Source organism: Grammomys surdaster, unplaced genomic scaffold, assembly GCF_004785775.1.
Source record: "Grammomys surdaster isolate TR1022 unplaced genomic scaffold, NIH_TR_1.0 126158, whole genome shotgun sequence".
Taxonomy (NCBI): domain Eukaryota; kingdom Metazoa; phylum Chordata; class Mammalia; order Rodentia; family Muridae; genus Grammomys; species Grammomys surdaster.
This window is the reverse complement of record NW_021620966.1, coordinates 87,459-108,906: the sequence shown is the minus strand read 5'-3', so window position 1 is coordinate 108,906 and position 21,448 is coordinate 87,459. Positions and strand designations below refer to the sequence as shown.

Sequence of the window (21,448 nt, the reverse complement as noted above, 5' to 3'; positions counted from 1 at the left end):
TGGTATAGAAACAGACAGGTTAATCAATGGAATCAAATAGAAACACAAAAATAAACCCATACTCCTATAAATGTTTGATTTTTTGAAAAAGAAGACCAAATCACTCAATGGAAAAGGTAGTGAATCTTCAACAAATCGTCCAGGTCTAACTGGATGTATGCATGTAGAAAAATACTAAAAGATCCATATCTATCACTTTGTACAAAATTCAAGCCCAAGTTGATCAAAGATCTCAATGTAAAACTGGATACCCTAAATCTGATAGAAGAGTAAGTGGAGTATAGAATTGAACTCATTGGTACAGGGGACAGCTTTCTAAACAGAACATCAATGACTCAGAATCTAAATTCAAAAATTAACAAATGGAACATCAAGAAACTAAAATGCTTCTTTAAGGCACAAACTACTTTCAATAGGACAAAATGACAGCCTAGAGATTGGGAAAGTGTCTTCACCAACTTTATCTCTGACAGAGAGGTGATATGCAAAATGTATAATGACTGAAGAATATAGACATTTCACAAACCAAGTAACCCAATTAAAAAATGGGATAGAGAGCTTTATGAGAATCCTCAGCTGAGGAATCTCAAATCATTGAGAATCACTCAAAGAAATTTTTTTAAATTTCATAAGAAAGGTAATTTTATTTGTTTATTCACTTTACTTTTAGCTCACTGACCCCACCCTCTCACCCCTCATAATTCTTCCCCTATCCCCTCTCCTCCTTTCCTCTGAGCATTGGGGACCCCTTGGGTATTCTACATACTTTGGCATATCAAGTCTCTTTAACACTAGGGGCTTTTTTACTCACTGAGGTCAGACAAGGCAGCCCAGCTATAATAATATATGCCACATACAGGCAATTGCTTTTGGGATAGATGCCATTCCAATTGTTCAGGACCCACATGATGGTCAAAATTCAAATCTGCAATATATGAGTGGAAGACCTAGGTCTAGCCCATGTACGCTCTTTGGTTGGTGGTTCAGAATCTAAGAACCCCAAGAATATAACTTAATTGACTCTGTTGGTCTTCCTGTGGAGTTCTTACTCCCTTTGCATTCTGCAGTTCTTCCTCCTATTCTTCTATAAGAGACCCCAAGCTCTATCCACTCTTTGGCTATGAGTGTCTGTACCTGTCTGAGTTAGTTGCTGGATATAGCCTATGAAAGGTCAACACGCCCCTGTCTACAAGCATAACAGAGTATCATTAATAATGTTAGGGATTGGTGCTTGCACATGGGACGGCTCTCTATCTGGGCCAGTTATTGGTTAGCCATGCCTTCAGCCTCTGCTCACAGCCCCATGCCTGCATTACTTGTAGACAGGATAAATTTTGGGTTGAAATCTTTGTGAGTGGGATGGTATCTCTATCGTTTCAGTGGGATTCCTGTCTGGGAACAGGAGATAACCCTTTCAGGTTCTGTATGTTCAATGTACTGAGTCACAACTAGTTTCACCCCTTTAATTCTTGGGTGCTTCCCTTATGTCAAGTCTCTGTCTAGTCATGGAGATCCCCCCACCTCCTCACCCCCATCAGTTTAGATTTCCACTCATTTTCACGGCCATCTAGTCATCTCTCCTGCACTTCCCCACACCTGATCCTGAATCCCCATTTTGCTCCCCATGCTCCCTCCCTCACTGCTCCCTCCCTCCATAAGACTCCTATAACTATTTCATTTCCCCTTCTGAGCGAGATTCTAGCTTCCTCCCTTGGGCCTTTTTTCTTGTTTAGTTTCTTTTGGTCCATGGAATGTAACATGTTACCTGTATTTTATGACTAATCCACTTATAAGTGAATACTGCCATGCATGTCCTTTTGGATCTGGGTTACCTCACACAGGATGATATTCTCAAGTTCTATCCACTTGCCTGAAATGTTTTACATCCTTATTAATCAGAGAAATACAAATCAAAGTGACCCTGAGACTCCATCTTCCTCCTGTCAGAATGGGTAAGGTAAAACCTCAAGAGATGTCCATGCTGAAGATATGTAGAACAAGAGGAACACTTCTCCAAGGCTGGTTGGAGTGCAAACTTATACAACCACTTTAGAAATAATTTGGTGGTTTCTCAGAAATCTGGGAATAATTCTACTTTAACACCTCACTATACTACTTCTGTATCCAAAAGATGCTCAACTATCCTACAAGAACACATGCTCTACTATGTTCATAGCAGCTTTATTCTCAATAGCCAGAAAGTGGAAACAATCCAGATACCTCTCAACTGAAGAACTTATTCATAAAATGTTAATTTACACATGTAATACCACTCAGCTACTAAAAACAAGGATGTCATGAATTCTGTAGGAAAACAGGTGGAAAGCTAGGAATTTCTAAAAGAGGCCATGAGTCCGGAAATCTCCTTTGGGTATCTCTCTCTAAGCAAACTCAAAAATTATAATTGGAACATGGTAAACCTAGAAAGAGTTGACAAACTCTGATTGACCAGAAGAATTGGTACCAGATTCAAAGCCTCTTTTTACAAGATGCTAAGAGCTCTCTAAAAATGTAGTTTAAGGGTAGGGGATTGTTTTACAGGATATACTCCTAGAGGAATACTACTTAGTAAATGAGATAGATAGACTAAAACAATCTCTTTGTACTTAGTAGTATAGATGATAATGTGATATAAATAAAAGAAACTAGGAACTAGGTATTAGTATTCGCCATTTGTAAAATAAACAAACAACCCAAAGAACTTTTCATATATTTCTCTGGAGTGTTTTATATCTTTAAATACTTCCAGCCAAAAAGCAGCATGTCATATAATGAATGTATTTCCTTTGGTGGAAACATTCTTTAGATTATTTGATTTGGTTTTATAGACTTGATAATAAAAGTAAAATCTGTTTTATTTGTAGTTTCTAAGTGTCATTGCAACTTTTTTAATATTAAATAATTATTTATTTACATCCCAATATCAACCCTTTTATCCTCCCAGCACCCTCTCATGAAATGTTTTCCTCCCATTCTTTCCTCTCCTTCTCCTTTGAGAAGGGGGAAGCCTCTTTGATGTATCTCCCCACTTCTCATCCCCATGCTCACTCTACCACCATACACCACCATCCCTGGCAAATCAAGTCACTGCAGAACTAGATGTATCCTTTCCTTCTGTGGCAAGTCAAGGTGGCTCATATAGGGGAACAGGATCCACAGTCAGGCAGGCAACAGATTCAGAAATACTGCCTCTATCTGTAGTTGGGGGACCTGTATGTAAACAAAGCTGTTGCTTTTCTGTTACATATGTGTATTGCCCTAGGTCCCCTTTTCTCGCTCTTTGGTGATTCAGTCTCTTTGGAGCCTCCAAGAGTCCAGGATAGATGATGTAGTTGGTCTTCCTGTGGAGTCCCTGTCCTGTTCCAGTCCCTCAATTCTTCCTTAACACTCCTTGAGCTCCATATAATGTTTACCTGTGAGTCTCTTCATCTCCTTCCATTGGCTGCAAAGTGAAGCCTCTCAGAAGCCAGTTATGTTAGACTCCTGTCTGCAAGCATAACAGAGTACCGTTAACAGTGTTAAGGATTGGTTCTGGCCCGTGGGATGGGTCTCATGTTGGGCAGTGATTTGTTGGCCATTCAATCTGTCTCTGCTCTATATTTGCTCTGGCACATCTTGTAGACAGAAACCATTTTTTTGGTTGAATATTTTATGGGTGGGTTGCTGTTTTATCTCTCTACTGGGAGTCCTGCCTGGCTACAGAAAGTGGTCCCTTCAGGGTCAATATCACCCAATGCTAGGAGTCTCAGCTAGAATCTCTACTACAGTCTCCCTGAGGCCTCCCCCACTCGTGGTTCTTGGCAGTTTCTAGACATTGTTTTACACTGCTGATTTTGTATATCTCTTCCCTGCTCTCCCTAAATCTGATTCCTTATTCCAGTTTGCATTACCATATCCTCTCCCAACCAATTCCTCCCTCCATCTACTTCTCACACCTATTTTACTTACCCCTTTGAGAAAGATTCACCCAACCTTCCCTGGGCCCTTCTTGGCTTTGTTGATTAAAATGTGATTATCCTGTACTTTATGGTTAATATTCACTTATATGTGAGTCCATACTATGCATGTCTCTCTCATTGTTTACCCTCAGAGATATGGTAATGGGCAAGAAAATACAGGAGGTTTTAAAGATCAGAGTATTCCATGATCCGTGAATGGGGAGTGTGAATTCAGTGATTTGTGTGGGATCAAGGAAAAGAAAAGAGTCCAGAAGATAGTTGGGTAAGATCTTAAAAGAGGAGGAGAACTTTGAAACAATCCAAAGGACACATGAATGAGAAAGAATGTATAGTATTGAAAGTATTTCATCCCCAGGAAGCAGATGAAAACTGGACTGTAAAAAAGTATTTAAGAATAAAAAAATTAAAAATAAAAAAATTAGTACAGTGTAATCATTGTCAGCTGTGGGCTTTGAAGTTAGGAACTAGGGATATATATGACACTCACTAGGTCTATATCATAGTTACACTTTTATAAAATAAGCCCTATAATGTGAATGATTATACGTGAATTATGTTGTTTTTCTACTTTAATGGATATGTCTATATATTCCTGGTATTTCATATTATATATTTAAAATATAGAATATACAGGAAAGTAATATGTAAAATGAAATATATATATATATATAATATATTAAATTTATGAATAGCTTGCTGATACTTACATGTTATTTAAGTATATTCAACACCCACTGCTCTACCTAAGAAGTCTCAAAATTTCTGCTCACATACCTACATCTGCCCAACTAGACTTTCTTTTGATTTCTTACTGAGTCAAATTTTATCTGCTCTTGTACTCATGATGGTGGAGTCCTCTTTTTGAATACAAGACATAGCAATTTTATTTCTAGATATACATTCAAAACACAGAAAATAGACATTGAAGAGATATTTGTAAATTGATGTCTAAAGTAATCATCTGAATGAGAGATTAAGGAAGAAGTGATTAGTATTATCATTATCAGTTAATAAAAAGATTAGATAGGGTTAATTGCATGCAATTTAGATTAAACTATTCAGTTTAATCATTTGCCGGCAAATGATAAAATATAAAAGATCTTTAGCGACTTTATCTTTAGGGACAATAAAAATTCTCAACATAATAAAATCTGTATTTTAACACAAATAACAGGTTTTGAAAATAATCAAAGTCAGAGAAACAACAAAGAAAGAGTATGTTTGTGACTGATACATGAAAGTTTGAGATTGGTTGAGTTTTAGTAAAGTCTTGAGTTCTGTGATAAAAAATATTGTGGGATTGTATGGTGATGCTGTTTGAATAACATTTGAATATACTTATGAAGTGTCTGAGCAAAACGAACTACATTCAAAGAAGGTGACTATGGTAAAATCTATAACTACTTCTTAAACAAAGTATGCAAAAGGACTTAATTTCATTTGTAGTGAATGACAAGTAAACCAAAAGAAAAGGAGGAGAGAGGGATGTAAAACAAATATGGTACTAAGGAATTTGGTGGTTTAGGAGGACTCTGTATCAACCTCAATACTCAGACAACAAGTCATAAGGAAGACAGAGTTCTTCCAAAGCTGAAAACTCAAAAAGAGATCAAACAGCTCTGGTTTTTCAAGACATGTAAAAATGACTTGGAGTTACATCAAACTGGTTACATCAAACATCACTGTGTGCAGGCTGTTATCCTGAGGCTACAGTAGCTACTTCTGGATTATAGACAAAGTACCACAAACCCATCCTCTTCATGTTGCCATTCTCAATCTGACCAATCACTAAACATTTCTATCTCAGCCTCAAAATGAGAAAGCCTGAAGTCAGATAGAAATTCCAAAGCTACTGGGGTTAGCCACTACTTCCTACAGCCATTTTATGACTATATCCCATGAGCAGAAATGATTTCCTCAAACTTGAACATGAAGCATCAGAGACACTGATGTTGTAAATGTGCAATTTATTATGATAAGCAAAAAACAAGCAAGGTGGTTTTATAGGAAGCAAAGGAAAATAAATGTACAGAGCTTAGCCACTGCTGACAGATAAAAACCATTCTTTGTTTCTTCCCAGCTGGTACAGCAGACAAGACATCCATCTTAGTAGTACTGCTCTGGGATTCAGTTCTGGCAAGCCCAGGACTTAGTTCTACTATTTTCCATGGAAGAGTGAAGCAGAATCATCTGTGAAAAAGCTGTTGAATTTGCTCTTATTCTGACAGTTTCCAGAACAAATTACTGGCTAAAGCTCCCCTGGATAAGAGGTGTAACAACCTGAAACACACATAACAAGACATAGCAGTGACCCTGGAGGCAAGTGGAGAAGAAAAATACAATCTAGGATCATTGGACTGGAGGAACAATTGACTTCAGAGTCTTTCAGGTTATATCAGACAATAAATCTAGACATAGTATTTAAGGAACTTGCAACATCATGCCAGGGGTTAACCTATTTCCATGTCTCTAAAATCTACCTCAGAGAAAGCTGGACTAGAAATTAAAAGTATTGTTTTTACCATCAGTGCCATAAGCAATACTTCCTTGATAAACATTGGGTAAACGAGTTTGTTTAAAATCTCAGTATACACTACACATTACAGAAAATATGGACAGACACATGCATGTCAGCATTTTCAAAGTATTTCTGATAAAAGTCCCCAAAGGGACTGATTTGCACTCTATTGACATGGTTAAAAGAGGAGAAAAACCTGGTAGTGAGGGTGTGTAGTGTTTCTACAGACTCATATAACCAGAATACTTAATAAACCTGGAACAGCCTGCCTCACCCTCAAGGTAGCCCTGGTTCCCAGTAAGTGTCTAACATAAATTAATGGAATTGAAGGAGTGGGGAAGTGTCTATCACTTTGAAAAGAACACATAAGTGAATGAACATATGACTCAGGAGTGGGATGGGTTGTCTAGGCAGCCTTTGAATAAATGCAGGGCATTGTACACTATGAGTATAATTGTAGTGTCACTTACTTGCACTGCGTACATTCAGATCTCTCTTTAAAGCAGAAGTCAAAGGGAAACTTCCCTGGTGACAAAAAGAACCAGTGAAGTCATCCATATCCAGGGACCAGACCATGGCACCTCCTAATTGGTTGTCCTTGAGCCACTGAGCCTGTTGAAACAGAGGAGATGAGTCACTTGATCTTCTGGGAATCAGGATGCAATCTCAGCATATTCAGTGGTCTAAGCTTACCTTCATCTTGAAGCTCTTGACATTATCATAACCAACCCATTCATTGCCCCGATAGGCATAGGGTACTTCCTGGGGGGCATCCCAGCTCTCAGTGGCTCCATCATTCAGAAATGTACAAATCTTTAAACAAACATATTCAGATCTTTTAAATAATACCAAGAAGGAAAAATAACATTCAGTTTATTTATCATTTCTCCATTCTTTTGTGGCATTTTCTGCATTTTCAAAAGAGTTTTATTTTATTTGTCTTAAAGTAAACAGACATTTCCTTGAATTTCCTGGTTCTACAGGGTACATCTAGGCCTTTCCCCAGACTAGGGAAGTGATCTAAGTTGAGATGCATTACTAGTCCTCATTACTACATTTTTACTTTCTGAAATATTGTCCTAATTGATAGCTAAGATAGTCTTCAAACAGATGATTCTTATATCACTGCCTCCTAAAAGTTGATATTCTAAGTATTAGTCATGAGGGTTCACAGTAATCTTCATAGCTCATACTACCATACTATGATTCCATCTATACATGCTTCTGGACATTGAATTGATGTCAAGCATATCAAACAAATAAAGGACACAAAGTAATAATAATATTTGAGTTATTTTTAAAATGATCATATGTTACTCTCATACATGTACTGTATTTTTAGAATCAACCTTAGCAGGAAGTACATGCCCTATAGTCATTTTCATGATTATTAGGTTTTGGTCTATTGTATCAACCTGTATATTCTAAAGTATCTCTTACTATTAACTATATGAAAGTATACGAGAAAAATATGTAAGAACCTGACATATTGTATCTGCTTAGGGAGAGTACATACTGGATACAATGAGCATACACTTTCAGCTGATTCTAGTTCTCAAACAGAGAAATGGGTCTGTAATTGCCTGAGCACACTACAACCAATATACTGACCTCATAGTAAGCCCAGAGTCCTCCTTCACTTGTGTACTTCCCTGGTGGGCCAGCACAAACAGTAGGGGCGCCAATTCCAGTGTTAGAGGGGTCACTCAATATAAAGGTATGCCCATATGCTGGAAACCCCACAATGAGCTTCTCAGGAGCTGCCCCATTTTCCTTCCAGTAGGTAATGATTGAATCCTGTAGTGGCAGAATGTAAACTTATTGCTAGTGTATCTGATGACCTGTCACAGTATAGGCTAGGTACCTGCTCTGATATCATGAATTGTGTGATTTTATAAACAATAAATAAAATTAGATTTCCAAATAGATTGCTTAGTTGTAATTTTAGAGATACATTGAATGGCATAGGCTCATGAATTAATCTCTCAATTCCACTTGAATCTGTCAATGTCTTACCACATTGAGAAAGGCATTATTTCCAGAGTCAGTGGGAGATTTATAGAGGGGACTATTTTGTCCAGTGCAGCCATCCTGGGAATCATGGAGATTATATGTCATGACCTGAATGTAGTCAAGAGTCCTGGAAAAAAAGAAAGGTCTTAGAATCATCATATATTTGAACACAAGTAATCTGCATGAGTAACAATACTGCTGCAAAAAGACATGTGCTAATGAATGAAAATATCAGTGTCAGGCATGTTACATTTCTAATACATAATTTTTCCTGCAGTCATCAAAGACACCAAAAAGAATCCAGCATATTACAAATGCTCTAGGATGTACATCATAACTTGATGCTAAAACCATACTGCTTAAACATAACCCACTTTAGCTCTAGACACAGACAAACCAACCTGAAATTTACAGTGCAATCTCTTTTCCTATAGGAAGCCTACATCATGCCTTATATGTAAGGTTGTCATCTCATGTAAAAAGACACCAATGATTATACCCAGTGATAGATCCTGAATGCTACACTACCAATACATTTACAACACATTACAAATTATTCACTAAAGACATGATCGTTATGGAAGTAATAACCTGCTTTCTGATTGTATATGAGACATAACATTGGGTGTATTTTACACCTGTCAAAGTAAATCTAGCCAAACATTCATACTTTAGAAACTCACAGGCCCAAAATGAAACCAACATTTGTTGTTTTGCTAGACTGTCATAGTATTAAACTGCCATTCAGATAGACATTTATTTCCACAGATATAAGGTGATTTCAAGTTTTTTCCAGAATATCTGTTCTTTTTGAAGAAAAGTTCTTAAATAATACACTCATTATTGGTTAAAGAACAGAATCTTAACTAAGTCTGAGAGTTCTCAGCTCTAAACATGACATTTCTACTAACATCCTTCACATGTAAGGTTGAAAGAATGTAACACAAGAGGATTTGGGAAGAATTTATTACTGCTGAACTAAGGAAGGAAGCTGAGGAAATGCTGATTTCTTCACCAGATGTGGCTGTTGGAAACATTATCTCAGAGAAGCTGGTGCTGTACTGACAATACTTACAGGTTATCAAGTGTCAGAAAATTACAGCATTTTAGGTAGGGAGTACCATTCCCAAGCCTAACATATTGTAAAAAAGTTGTTATTTAATGGCTGTAAAACTAACAAGATTCGATCCCTTTTAGGAATGTGGCCATTAGTAGGTGCCTGTATTCCACTGGATGAACCCACAGCCATGCATATATTGGCTTTAGAATTTGTGTAAGGAGATAGTATCATTAAAATCTAATAGCAGAAAACCTGCAATTCAGAGGAATGTAAGTTATAAGCTATTAGGATGATTTAGAGAGCAAGTTATTAGTGAATGTATGTGATCAAAATACATTGTTTTAATGTATGAAATATATAGATAAACACATTATTCATAAGATCAATAAACATAAAGTTAGAATTATTCTTAGGACCACTTTTGACACCTATGTAGTCAAAGCATTGTCTATAAACAATGCCTTGAGGCAACAAGAAACCCATGAATAAGTGACCTTTGCTTAAACTCCCACAGGAGTCCTGAAGTTGGATCTTCACTTACCGAGAGAGTTCAGGGATCTTGTAACCAGACTGGACTGTGGCAATGACTCCAGCCACTGTGGCAGTGAGTAGCAGCCTTGGAATGTTTTTCTCAATGGATTCTTCCTCAAAAGCTTTACGTATTTCCTACAAAAAAGTAAAATACACTTGCATATTATTTGCGATATTTCTAAGATAAATGCAAGTCATATAAAATTATTTCAGTATGTATTTACAGATTTTCTTTTACTTTATTTTGTCAACACCTCAATAAATTATTAAAATTGGTGATATAAATTTATGGCTACCTAATATGTATAGAAATTTAAAAAATATTTTGTAGGAATCCAATGTCTGGTCAGAGCTGATTCTGAATCCAGCACTCTGTAAGTAACTTTGATCTGAGCCTGTATCCTCTTGCAATGGTGCAGTGAGATGCTGGCAACGCTCTGTGGTTGAACTGGCTCATAGGACTTGTATCATGCCTATTCAAATATTGAAATGAGAAAGTTGTAAGATCTGAGTAAGAGATCCAATTCAGTGTCTGTTTATAATCCACAGGATTCTATGTGAGTCTAATCATGTCTTCAAATTCAGGTTCCTCTCATGGCTGTAATATTTGTATGTGACAAACATTGTTTCAAAGGATATGTGTATATGTTGTGTTCATTTTTCTTCTTATTTTACTTCTGATATGTTTTGTGGGTATTAATTATTGCCTTATTTCTTTTTTGAAAAAGGTAGGGAGAAGAGATGAATTTGGGTGAGCATAGAGGTGGGAAGTATCTTGGAATAGTGCAGGAAATAAGTTAAAATGAAATTTTATAAAATGAAGAAAGAAAACAAACTTCCACATTTTGCCATGTGGTAAGAGGATTGATGAGAAAATTTTACTGGTCAAAGCCATGAGAAGATGAGTTATATAGATTATTTCAAGTGTTAAACCTATCAATTGTAGTATATGTGTGTAAACTTTGTCTTGTTTAATGAAAACACTCAGAATTGTAAATGTGAGTGAGTCAAAAGCATGATTTAGTTTACTGTACAGGTTCTATTTCTATCAAAGCTATTTAACAAAAAATATCACTAGTACTTAATACTGAAACTTTTCAGAGGCAGATTAAAAATCTGTGGGGTGAGTGTTATTGAAAATAATTTGTTGCTTAGTATCTAGAAGAACAGCATGCAAATCATAATAAGTAATGTTTTAAAAATCATTTTAGGAGAAATTGAATTTTAAAACCCCTTTTCAGTCTTTCTAGGACATAAAGGTCTTTTGCACACCAGAGAAGCCAGGAGAGTTAAACATACTGCTTCCCTCACAATAGAATAAGATGTGTAGATGTTCTTCTTGGAATGCCAACAGTGATGTAGTTTTACAATGTGGTGATCCTTTGTTTTCTGATGACTTAGGCTCCTCCTATATCTGCTAGAATTTACTTTTCTCAAACAATTTCCCCTAAGTATCTTGAGAATCAGTTTTAGGCCACAAGTTTCACCTTTATGAGTAATATAATTAGTGCTTTACAACAGTCCTAGTGACTTCTCGGTTATCTTATGTTATCCTGACAATACTAACAACCACACACATTGTTTACCTCAGTGAAGCTCCACAGACACCCAAATTTGGGTAGGTTCTCTGAGTCAACAGTACCCATTCTTGTGAAATTGTGCAGATGTGTTTTGTAAGTAATTTCAATGTAAACATGTATTAAATTGTTGTAGTCTTGGGACTGAGAAAATTGTTATCTAAATATTCTTTTTCAAAATTATTTTGTTCCCAAATATGACTAAAGTAAAATGGTCTGGGCCCAACACTAGAAGACCTGGTCCAGCAGTGGTTACAATAAATTTGGGTTAAGGAGAGTTTTATTTTTGCCTCTCTCTGATTGTTTTTTATTTCCTGTCTGCTTAAAGACCTGCAAGGGAATCACCACAAGCCTCGCTTTGTATTCTATTCATCTTTATTGGTGATCATCTACTCCTCATCCTTACTCAAGTAGAAGACATCAAATCAAATTTAATATCATGAAGTTTAACAGTATATATCAATCAACTCCTGGATATAATAAAGTTAGTTTCAAAAAATAGAATGTGGCCCTTCCTCATAGAAATTAAGTAAAGGCCGTATAGTAAGGAATACAATGAGCTTTCATAAATTACACTTAGAAGTTAAATAGGTTTACAAAAGATTTGTGATCAAGAAAAAAATATTTATTCTATCTCAGATCCAAGGATTCGGACACACTGTGCTAGATCAAGGCCATATGAAACTGATGCTTTGAACTTATGAGATTATAAAATGAAACACTGTTTTCAACTTACTATCTAAATCTTTCGGTAACTCCCCTTTTGTTTAATGTGCTATCTATGAGGTAGTCTTTTTCTTTCATAGGAATTTTTGTCTACAAAACTACAAAAAATTGAAAGCAAAAATAAAAGTATGTATAGCCCTTTTCTACTTCATCCAGTGTGTATGTGTCTCTATGTACCTGACTTCCTCTCTCTCCTTTCTTTCTTTCTTTCTTTCTTTCTTTCTTTCTTTCTTTCTTTCTTTTTTTTTCTTTCTCTGTGGCTCAAGAAGAGATACAGAACTCCAAGCCTCTTTCCTGGCCAGCAAGTGCTCCCTGACTCAGAAAGCAAAGGTCCCAAGTAATTTAGTTTCTTTCTTTAAGCTGCTGAAAGGTACTTTGGCAGAAGTTAAGTGACAAAAGTCATCAACTTGTGGGCTCAAAAGTACCTAAGAGAATTAATTGCCAGGCACCATCAGCTTCTGACCCCCAGAACACAGCAAGTTAAATTTGCATAAGCCATCAGCTTTTGGTCCCAGAATAGCAAGAGAGTTAAACTGCCAGAGCCACTAGCTTCTTGTCACCAGAATAGCAAGAAAGAGTTAATTGCTAGAAGCCATCAGCTTCTGGTCCCAGCACAGTAAGAGAGTTAAATCCAGAGGTCATCAGCCTTTGGCTTTCATCTGACTCTGTGTTGTACTTCAATACCTGACTGTCAGATCAGGACCCTGTCAATTCATTAGTAGTTAATGTCACAAAAGGACTTGCTTTGTCATATTTCTTGACTATTATGCACAACCCTTCAAAGAAGCCAAGGTGTTGCATGAGAGTTACATATCCTTAAATAAATATAAAGCTCCCACATGATCAGAACTTGATGCCTTTTTGAACTCACATGTCTTACCAAGTCACTTTTTCAGACATCTCTACCTCTTCACTGTTATAAAGGCCTCCTTACCCAATTTAATAACAACAGAGTCCTTCTCAGACTTAGAGAAAGTTTCACTTACTCACAAGTGCTTCCTAATCCTTCTTCAAAACCAGGTCAGGTACTCACAACTTTGAGGTTTTTTTGTACTCTGGTGTTTCATGCCGGTTATTAAGATGCTTCATTTGTTGCCTAGATTACCTTGTATGTGTGACTTATGAAGCAAAACATTCTGCCTTGTTCTTTGCTTAGAACTGTACTTGTACTGTCTTACTTCTGGCTTATAAGGATTGAACTCTGTATGCAAACAACACAAGTAGTTGTGATACTTACTAGCTCTGTGATTCTGGAAAGGTTACTCAAATACTCTCTGTATATTAATGATTTTGTTTGTAACATGATGATCACGATACTGGATTCATTCCCTAGAGGACATATGATGATTCACTATGGTTCTCAGCATGGAAATAATGTCTCACATGTTTGTTGAATAAATGAATAAGTTAGGACCTTTACAGTGCTAAGATTCTATAATTCGATATTTGTTTGGTTTTGCTTTACAGGTACACATAGTTCTTGAAATGGAAAGATTTAAACCTTCTAGGACCAAAGAAATTTTCGAATTGGCCCACCTGCACCAGGACACTGAAGAGATGTTTGTCCTTAGGAAGGCTTCCACGAGACCCAGGGTACTGCCAGTCCAGGTTGAGGCCATCAAACTTATACTGGCGAAGGAATTTGATGACCGATTTAATGAATGTCTGACGGTTCTGAGGAGTTGAGACCATAGTGCTGAACCTTTTGTATATTGAAAGAAGTTAGTGTTAGGCTTCTATGACATGGACATATTGGGAACAAAATAGTTCACAGCTGAATTTTGACTCCTTGTCCTTTACTAAGGTGCCTTGTTTCTCTCTCATCCTCCCTTTGCACTCACATAACTTACCAAATGATACTCTTTATTTCTCAGACCCCATATTTGTCTTCAAACAATCCAAATTCATATCTGATCAAAAAAATTCTTCTTAATTAGGGGCCATTGTTTTATGTCATATATATATATATATATATATATATATATATATATATATATATAGTCACTGGGGAGTATTACTATTTTAAAGGATTAGAATGAGTAGGTTTGGCCTTTGGCCTTCCTGCTTAAATTGAGGCTCTGTGGTAATTATTTACATATTAACCTATTTACTCAATGTATTTCTTTAATTCTCCTTTCAAAATGTGAAATAATTGACCTGTGATTGTATAGTTCTAGCCTGCCTACAATAATAAAACCCAGTAGCCCAGTAGTATATAGAACTTACGGGGCAGATCCAAAGTTCCATCCTCCAATGGCCAGGAGAGTTTTTAGCTCCGTGTTCCTCAAGAATGACAGAAAAAGATAAATATCAAAATATTTCTCATGCCATTCAGTTTATTCTAATATAATATCGCATTATAGAGGAAGTGTGTTTTCACTATTGAATAATTTTTAATAAAGTTCTTCATTATCATACCTTTAGGACAGGCCTCTTAAATAATAGTAAATTTGAGAATTATTTACCAAGTAGTGTAGTGACTGAATTTCTGTGCAAGCAACTTAGAACCATAGATAGCTCACATTCTCCCTAGTAACAAAAATGACAAATAACTGGATCTTTATTGTTTTGCCAATCTTCATCAGTTAATACAAATCAGTTGTGTTGGAAGTATATGTCTTCACCAAAATGCTTGTTTTGAGACATCAGATCCCATAGTAGTTTATCAGAACTTTTGAGAAGACATTAAAATTCAAGGGTTCTTGCCCATCCTCAGAGCTTCAGATTCTGTGATCTATGGTAGGGATAGGCATTGCTTTCAGTAATCCATTTAGTTTTGATGAACGACATGCAAGGGGCACTGCTAAATATAAGACCTTTTTTGAACTCATTTACAGTTGGAAATCATAACTAAGCTGAATTAGTTGGAATCTAATTCTTCCTAAAGATAATGTTGTTATTTAAGGAAGATGTCACCAGAGTCTTCCAGAGCATTGGTATGGCTAAATTTCCTAACCTGTCAACTGTTGGAAATAAGTGATCAATTTATTGTTAAATATAATAAAACTTTTACGGAATTCTTTAAACATTTATTATTCTTGGGAGCAGTGATATTTACCTTCTAATGGCCCACAGTTCTAGTCCTGAAGTAATTAGCAAAGATTGCAGTTTTTTATGTTTTCCAAAAACAAGCAAAAAACCCTAACAGAGAAAAGATGAACCGCACTACTGATGTTTCCATTACTATGATATCTTTTACACAACCAGAGTGGATATTGTAAAAAAGAAAAGCAAGCCCGTAGTATAACAACATTATTAACCAACCAGACCCTGCAGATCTCCTAGAGACTAAAACACCAACCAGAGTACACACAGAGGGACCCATGGCTCCAGCTGTATATGTAGCAGAGGATGGCCTTATCTGGCATCAATGGGAGGGGAGGCCCTTGGTCCTGTGGAGACTCGATGCCCCTAATTAGGAAAATGCTAGGGCAGGGAGGCAGCAGTGGGAGGGTGTGTCGAGGAGCCCCCTTATAGAAGCAGGAGGAAGGGATGGGACAGGGGTCTTGCCGAGGAGAAACCAGGAAGGGGCATAACATTTGAAATATAAACAAATAAAATAGCCAATAAAAAAGTATTGTGTACATATTTGCTATTTAACATGTGGATTCCAACCCATAAATGACAAAAGTCCTGCAGCAGAATGTTCCTAGGAAAACAATGTTCACACAAGTAATTCAAAAATGAAGTTGTGACCCACACTCGCAGCACAGACAATAATAAACTGAACGTATAATGGGATATAAACACAAGATCTGAAGCTTCCAAATTATTGAAAGAACATGGAGACACCTCCGTTTGATTGATTTAGATCATGAATATTTTTATTATGTATCAAAACTTACAAGTTACTATTGAAAGATTAAAAGAGCTTTGTCAATTTATTTCTCATGAATAATAAAAGGGAAAGAATAAACTGAATAATGATGAGAGGCTTAGCCTCATGAGAATAATTGCAAAGTATAATATGATAATGAATTAATATAAAATGCACAAATCAACAATTAAATATCAAGAATATAAATCATTTGGGAAAAAAGGCATATCCTTGGAAAGACATTCTCAAAGAAAGACACCTGTCTAACAGTTGAATTAAGCAAACCTAACACAATGATTAAAGGATTAATTTAGATTTCAACTGCATTGGCCCATCTTCTCATGTCTCTCATAGTAGCTATAATAGTGGAAGATAAAACCTAATCAATATCAACAAGTATATGAATAAAGAAAAAACTGGACATGGCTGTTGTAAAACTACCTAAGTAGAGTTATAGAGCAAAGCATTATGAAGATCCTTCAGAATAGTAGAACTGCAACATGATCCCCCCCAAAAAATAAACCCACACTTTTCAGTTTATCTCCAAAGTACACATGCTCAAGGTTTCAAGGTTTTCAAGTTTTGGCAGTGTGCCAACATTAATTGTAGCTTGATTCACAAATTCACCTTAAGTCACAGCAATTATCAAGAATTAGATAAACCGACAATGTGGTATGCTCTGCATATACTAATACTACTCAAACATTAAAAGAATGAAAGTTAAGGTTGGTTGGGTTTTTGCAAATATATTTGTGAACCTGAACCTGATAGACAGGGCATTAAATGAAATAGGTGGAAAACAGACAAATAGAATGTGGTCTGAATTGCAAACGATATCTATAATATTTGAACACATAGAATGTGAAAATAGTATGATGATTCTAACTGAGAGATAAGAACATAGTGTTGGTCCAGCCACACAATGAACTAGGAAGAATATTTCAAGAATTATGTATAGGAAGAACCCTAACCACATACAAAATATGGGGTGAGGTAACATATGTCCTAAGAAGAATCCAAAGCCGTGAGTGATAAATAAAAAGATAAAGATACAGCCTGTTTCAATTTAAAACTGAAGAATACATTGATGGAATCATCATGCAATTCTGTTAGTTCTGACATACATTTTTAGGAAGCAAAGAGATGTAGCAACTATTGGCACACTGATACCAAACAAGATATCTCTGTCTTTACCTGGATTTCAGGCCATTTAATGCTTCATAGTCAGTCAAGTCCTGCTCACTTGTGTTGATGATTTCATTATTCCGCATCCCAGCAAAGGCATAGATCAGGTGAGTACACAGGCAGGGGTCAATATTGCCAGGTTTGAAACTCCCTACTGTTGGCCTGTCCTTAGCCCAACTGGTATAGTAGCACATCAGCTGATAGGATGATCCTGTGGAAAGTTATCAGAGGAATAGTGTCCTGATGTAGATGCCTATGACCTTGGCTAACAGTTTTGCCTTTATTATTTTATCTGCTGTGTATGAGACCCATATTATTCAGAAAGAGATGAATGCTGTGAATATTTGTGCAAATGAATACAACTTATAAACCAGTCAATGACTATGACTTGGTTGCTTATAATTGTAACAAATTTATAGTCAAAAAGCACAGTTTCTTTAAAACCCAGAAGTTACCAATTTCAAAATTCTCATCTCACTAATCAGAACAGCAGAGGAAACTGATGCTATTCTACTACCTAGTAAGCAAAACTACTACATTTCCTCTAATCAATCATCTCTTGCCATTTGAGTCCTTATATCAAAAGGAAATGAATCCTGATTGGCAGAAATTGCATTAGAAATAATGAATCAGGATTAAAGATTTATGTTGATGAAAGGTTTAATCAAAAACTTACCCAGCTGTACATTCAGAAGAATTGCCAGACCTAGAGAGAGAGGGAGAGAGAGAACACATTTCTTTCTCTGAATCAGTTGGTATAACCATAACAATTGGTGTAACATAAAATTTGTAATCCTTGTGGACCATCTTACTAACTGTAGATCATTATTACATCATACAAGAGAATTGACTTTGGCAAAAAAAATATATTGGTTTGCCAATGTGGAGGCCTTAAAGTATCATGTCTTTCAAATTTCTCTTTACTCTGTAGTCCAACCTATCAATATTTCATGTTTCACCCTCCATGTCCTAATTGTTATTCAACATTAAATCTACTACAACCAGAAGGATTTTTGACTGAAAATTTTCACAATTCCAAGTGCTTACGGCCATACATTTATCAATCTTAGCTCCAAGAGTTGTAATAAATCAAGTCTTTTCCAGCTGATACAACATCTAAAGTACAGAACTGAGTATCTCCTGGAGAGTTTTTGATGTTTGAAATCATCAATCAAAAGTAATTGCCAGAGAAAATATTGGGTCCAGATCCCATTTTCGACTATCAGTGGGCAGTGTAGGATGAAAATCATTTCTGTGGATGACTTTTTGTATTCTTGTTTACTCTCTTCCTCCCTCCCTCCCCCCCCTCTCTGTGTTTGTGTGATGTTATTGTTATTGGTGGTGGTGGTGGTGGTGATGGTGGTGATGGTAGTGTGTGTGTTTGTGTGTGTGTGTGTGTTGTGTATTTTGAATCATTGTATCTCATTAGTTAGCCAAAATTGGTTTTCTATTGGAAAACCTTCTGAGTGTACCTTTAAGTGGTGAGTTTTAGGTATGAATCATCATCATGAAATTACAGCTCCTCTAATCTGATTCTTTTATAAAATGTGATTCAAGTCTTTTGAAGAACTTTCTGAAAGTTTCTGAATCACAGATGCACAGAAAGTAGTAAGCTTTGATTAATTTGGCTTGAAACAGTGACAAACTCAAACACTTCAGATAACTGTATGTCTACCTAGGGACAGTTCCATGTCATCAAAGAAAAAAGACAATGGAGGACTAATGTGAAATGATTCTGAATAGAGAAGAGGTAAGAAATGTGGATAGTTCTATCTCAGATTCTACTTATTTCCATCCCTCAAAATAAGCTCCCTGACAGCAATCAGGATACAGTCATAGAATTGCATTTTCAGTAAAGAAGCATAGGAAGAGTGGTGGTGTAATGAATGGCTGGACAAAAAAAAGACAGCAAAGAACCCTTGAGTGAAGGTGAAACATTAGTGCCATGCCTGTTGCATCAATGTAGGCATACATGTTCTCCCAGCAGATGGACTTATGAGAGCTAAAAAAATCCTGAATAAAGAGACCCAATTTGAAATTGATAAATGAAGAATATGAAAACATAGTGTGGTAGAGTTAAAACTGCGTCTTTCGGGCAAGACTAAGGTTCTATGTCTGATTTTCAACTTACCTGTGACAATAATGAGTTTGGCCATGATGTCTTCGGGACTGCTTCAGAATGCTTCATTCAGTTGGCTTTTTATATCATTTCAGACCCTGGTTATCACAACATTTTCTAGGTAGTAAGTGTTTACCAGAATATATGTGTGACTAATTATTAAACCAATAGTTACCTACTGTTAACTTATCTCCTTTAATATCTGACCATCACCTTTATGGCCCTGTATAAATAAAAGTACCCTGTCTCCTACCAGTGGGTGAAAACTACCACCCTAGGTAATAACTCATTTTTAATGGTTTTTGCAGTTCCCAGATATGTATAATCTTTTCAGATACAGCAATTCATTTTTATTGTGCATGCTTTCTATCTAATCAAATTCTTATTCAAAATTAATACAATGATTCAGTGGAAGATTGAGTCATTGTCAAACAATTTACAATCTTTGGTCATTCACAGGAACGTCTTAAGGCCTTTGTCTGTAAAACTTTAACTCTTTCATGGCCAATTTCATAATATTCTGCCAACTCCTGTTATGTAGAAAGGTTTCTAGATAGAATTATCAGACATTTCTTTTTCTAGGAATAAATGTGCCCAAGCATGTTCCTTTTCCAACTCAGAAGCACTCTCAGAAGCTTTCTATTTGTATGCTGATGTAAAAAAATAGAAACCACTCCCAGTCACTAAAATGTAAAGTTGATTATGGTAAAATTGCTCCATTCCTACAATATTGGCCCTTCATTGTTAGTATTCTGTGCTTAGAATTCATTCCAATTTACTCTTCCATATTAAATTTCAAGTTATGCAAAATTGTGTGCGATATCATCTTCCTCTTAATTCCTGTAGAAATTCCAGAGCACATTATCTATATTTTCTGTATGGAATTGACATGGGATCATACACTATTCCAAGTTAGTGAAAATTTGTATTTTTGTGGTACATAAGCACCTTAACATATTGAGAAAATACCTTGTTTCTGTATGGATGGAGTTTCTTTCATTAATAAATATGATGGCCCATATATTAGTCAAGAAACAGGAGGTGGAGCATCTGGGAGGCATAAAAGAATCTAAGTTCGTGCCAGGCATTAGATATTTGCTCAAAGATGGGACAATGAGACTAGCGCATGGCACCTGAGCACAGGTAACCAGATATGTGGCAGAATATAGGTTATAATAAAAGGTTATAATATTGCATGTTATATCTAGTCAGAGAAGAGCCTAGCTAAATGAAGAAGGTATTTGTAAATATATTTTGAGTATGAGCCTTATTTCTGGGAGCATGGAACTGGCAGGAAGAACCAGTACCAAACTTTTACAGTACCAGAGTTCTTGAGAGTCCAGAAAGTTTTACCTGTTTAACAAGTTTGCAAGTTCAATGTATGTATTCATTCTAGGATAAATAGTACTTGATGATTTGATTGTCATTTACAAGACTACACAATATCTAGCAATATTTTGGGAAGAATTATTTACTTGAAAGTTATATCAGCAAATTTTAAAAGCATTTATTATGTACTGGATTGATATGAGAAGTTTGTGTCACTCCATTTATATCATATCTATTGATCTGATGAAATAAATATCTAGTAAAATACCACAGAGATGAACTGTGTCTCATTAGACTTAAAGTTCTAGACTATCATTATATGTGGAATTTAGGGAGAAAATAAATACAACACATCCACAATCAAGTGTAGAGAGAATAAACACAATGCTCCTCAAAGGCTGTCTTCTAGAAGTCTCCAAATATTGATAGTTCGGGAAATTCTACCTAGTAAATTATGCTCCCCCAATATGTAGAATATTCCTACATCAATTACTATTAAGGTAAAAGACAATTACCCAAAAATATATCCACAGAAAAAACTGACATACATAATTCCTTTTTCAGACTGTTTTCTGAAGTGATTGTGGTTTTTTTAGCTTGATATTTACATTTAA

General features: G+C 36.0%; 1 protein-coding gene across 1 annotated transcript; it reads right to left on the bottom strand.

Annotated features, from left to right (window-relative positions):
- Positions 1–5,909: 5,909 nt before the first annotated feature.
- Positions 5,910–19,588, bottom strand: LOC114612401 (chitinase-like protein 3). Its single transcript, XM_028757385.1, has 11 exons — positions 19,518–19,588; positions 18,063–18,092; positions 17,396–17,597; positions 14,611–14,667; positions 13,921–14,086; positions 10,092–10,216; positions 8,494–8,617; positions 8,089–8,274; positions 7,171–7,290; positions 6,948–7,089; positions 5,910–6,239 (listed from the first exon to the last, which is right to left on the bottom strand). The coding sequence occupies exons 1-11, from the start codon at positions 19,540–19,542 to the stop codon at positions 6,208–6,210; spliced, it is 1,209 nt and encodes a 402-aa protein (XP_028613218.1). The 5' UTR covers positions 19,543–19,588; the 3' UTR covers positions 5,910–6,207.
- Positions 19,589–21,448: the final 1,860 nt, after the last annotated feature.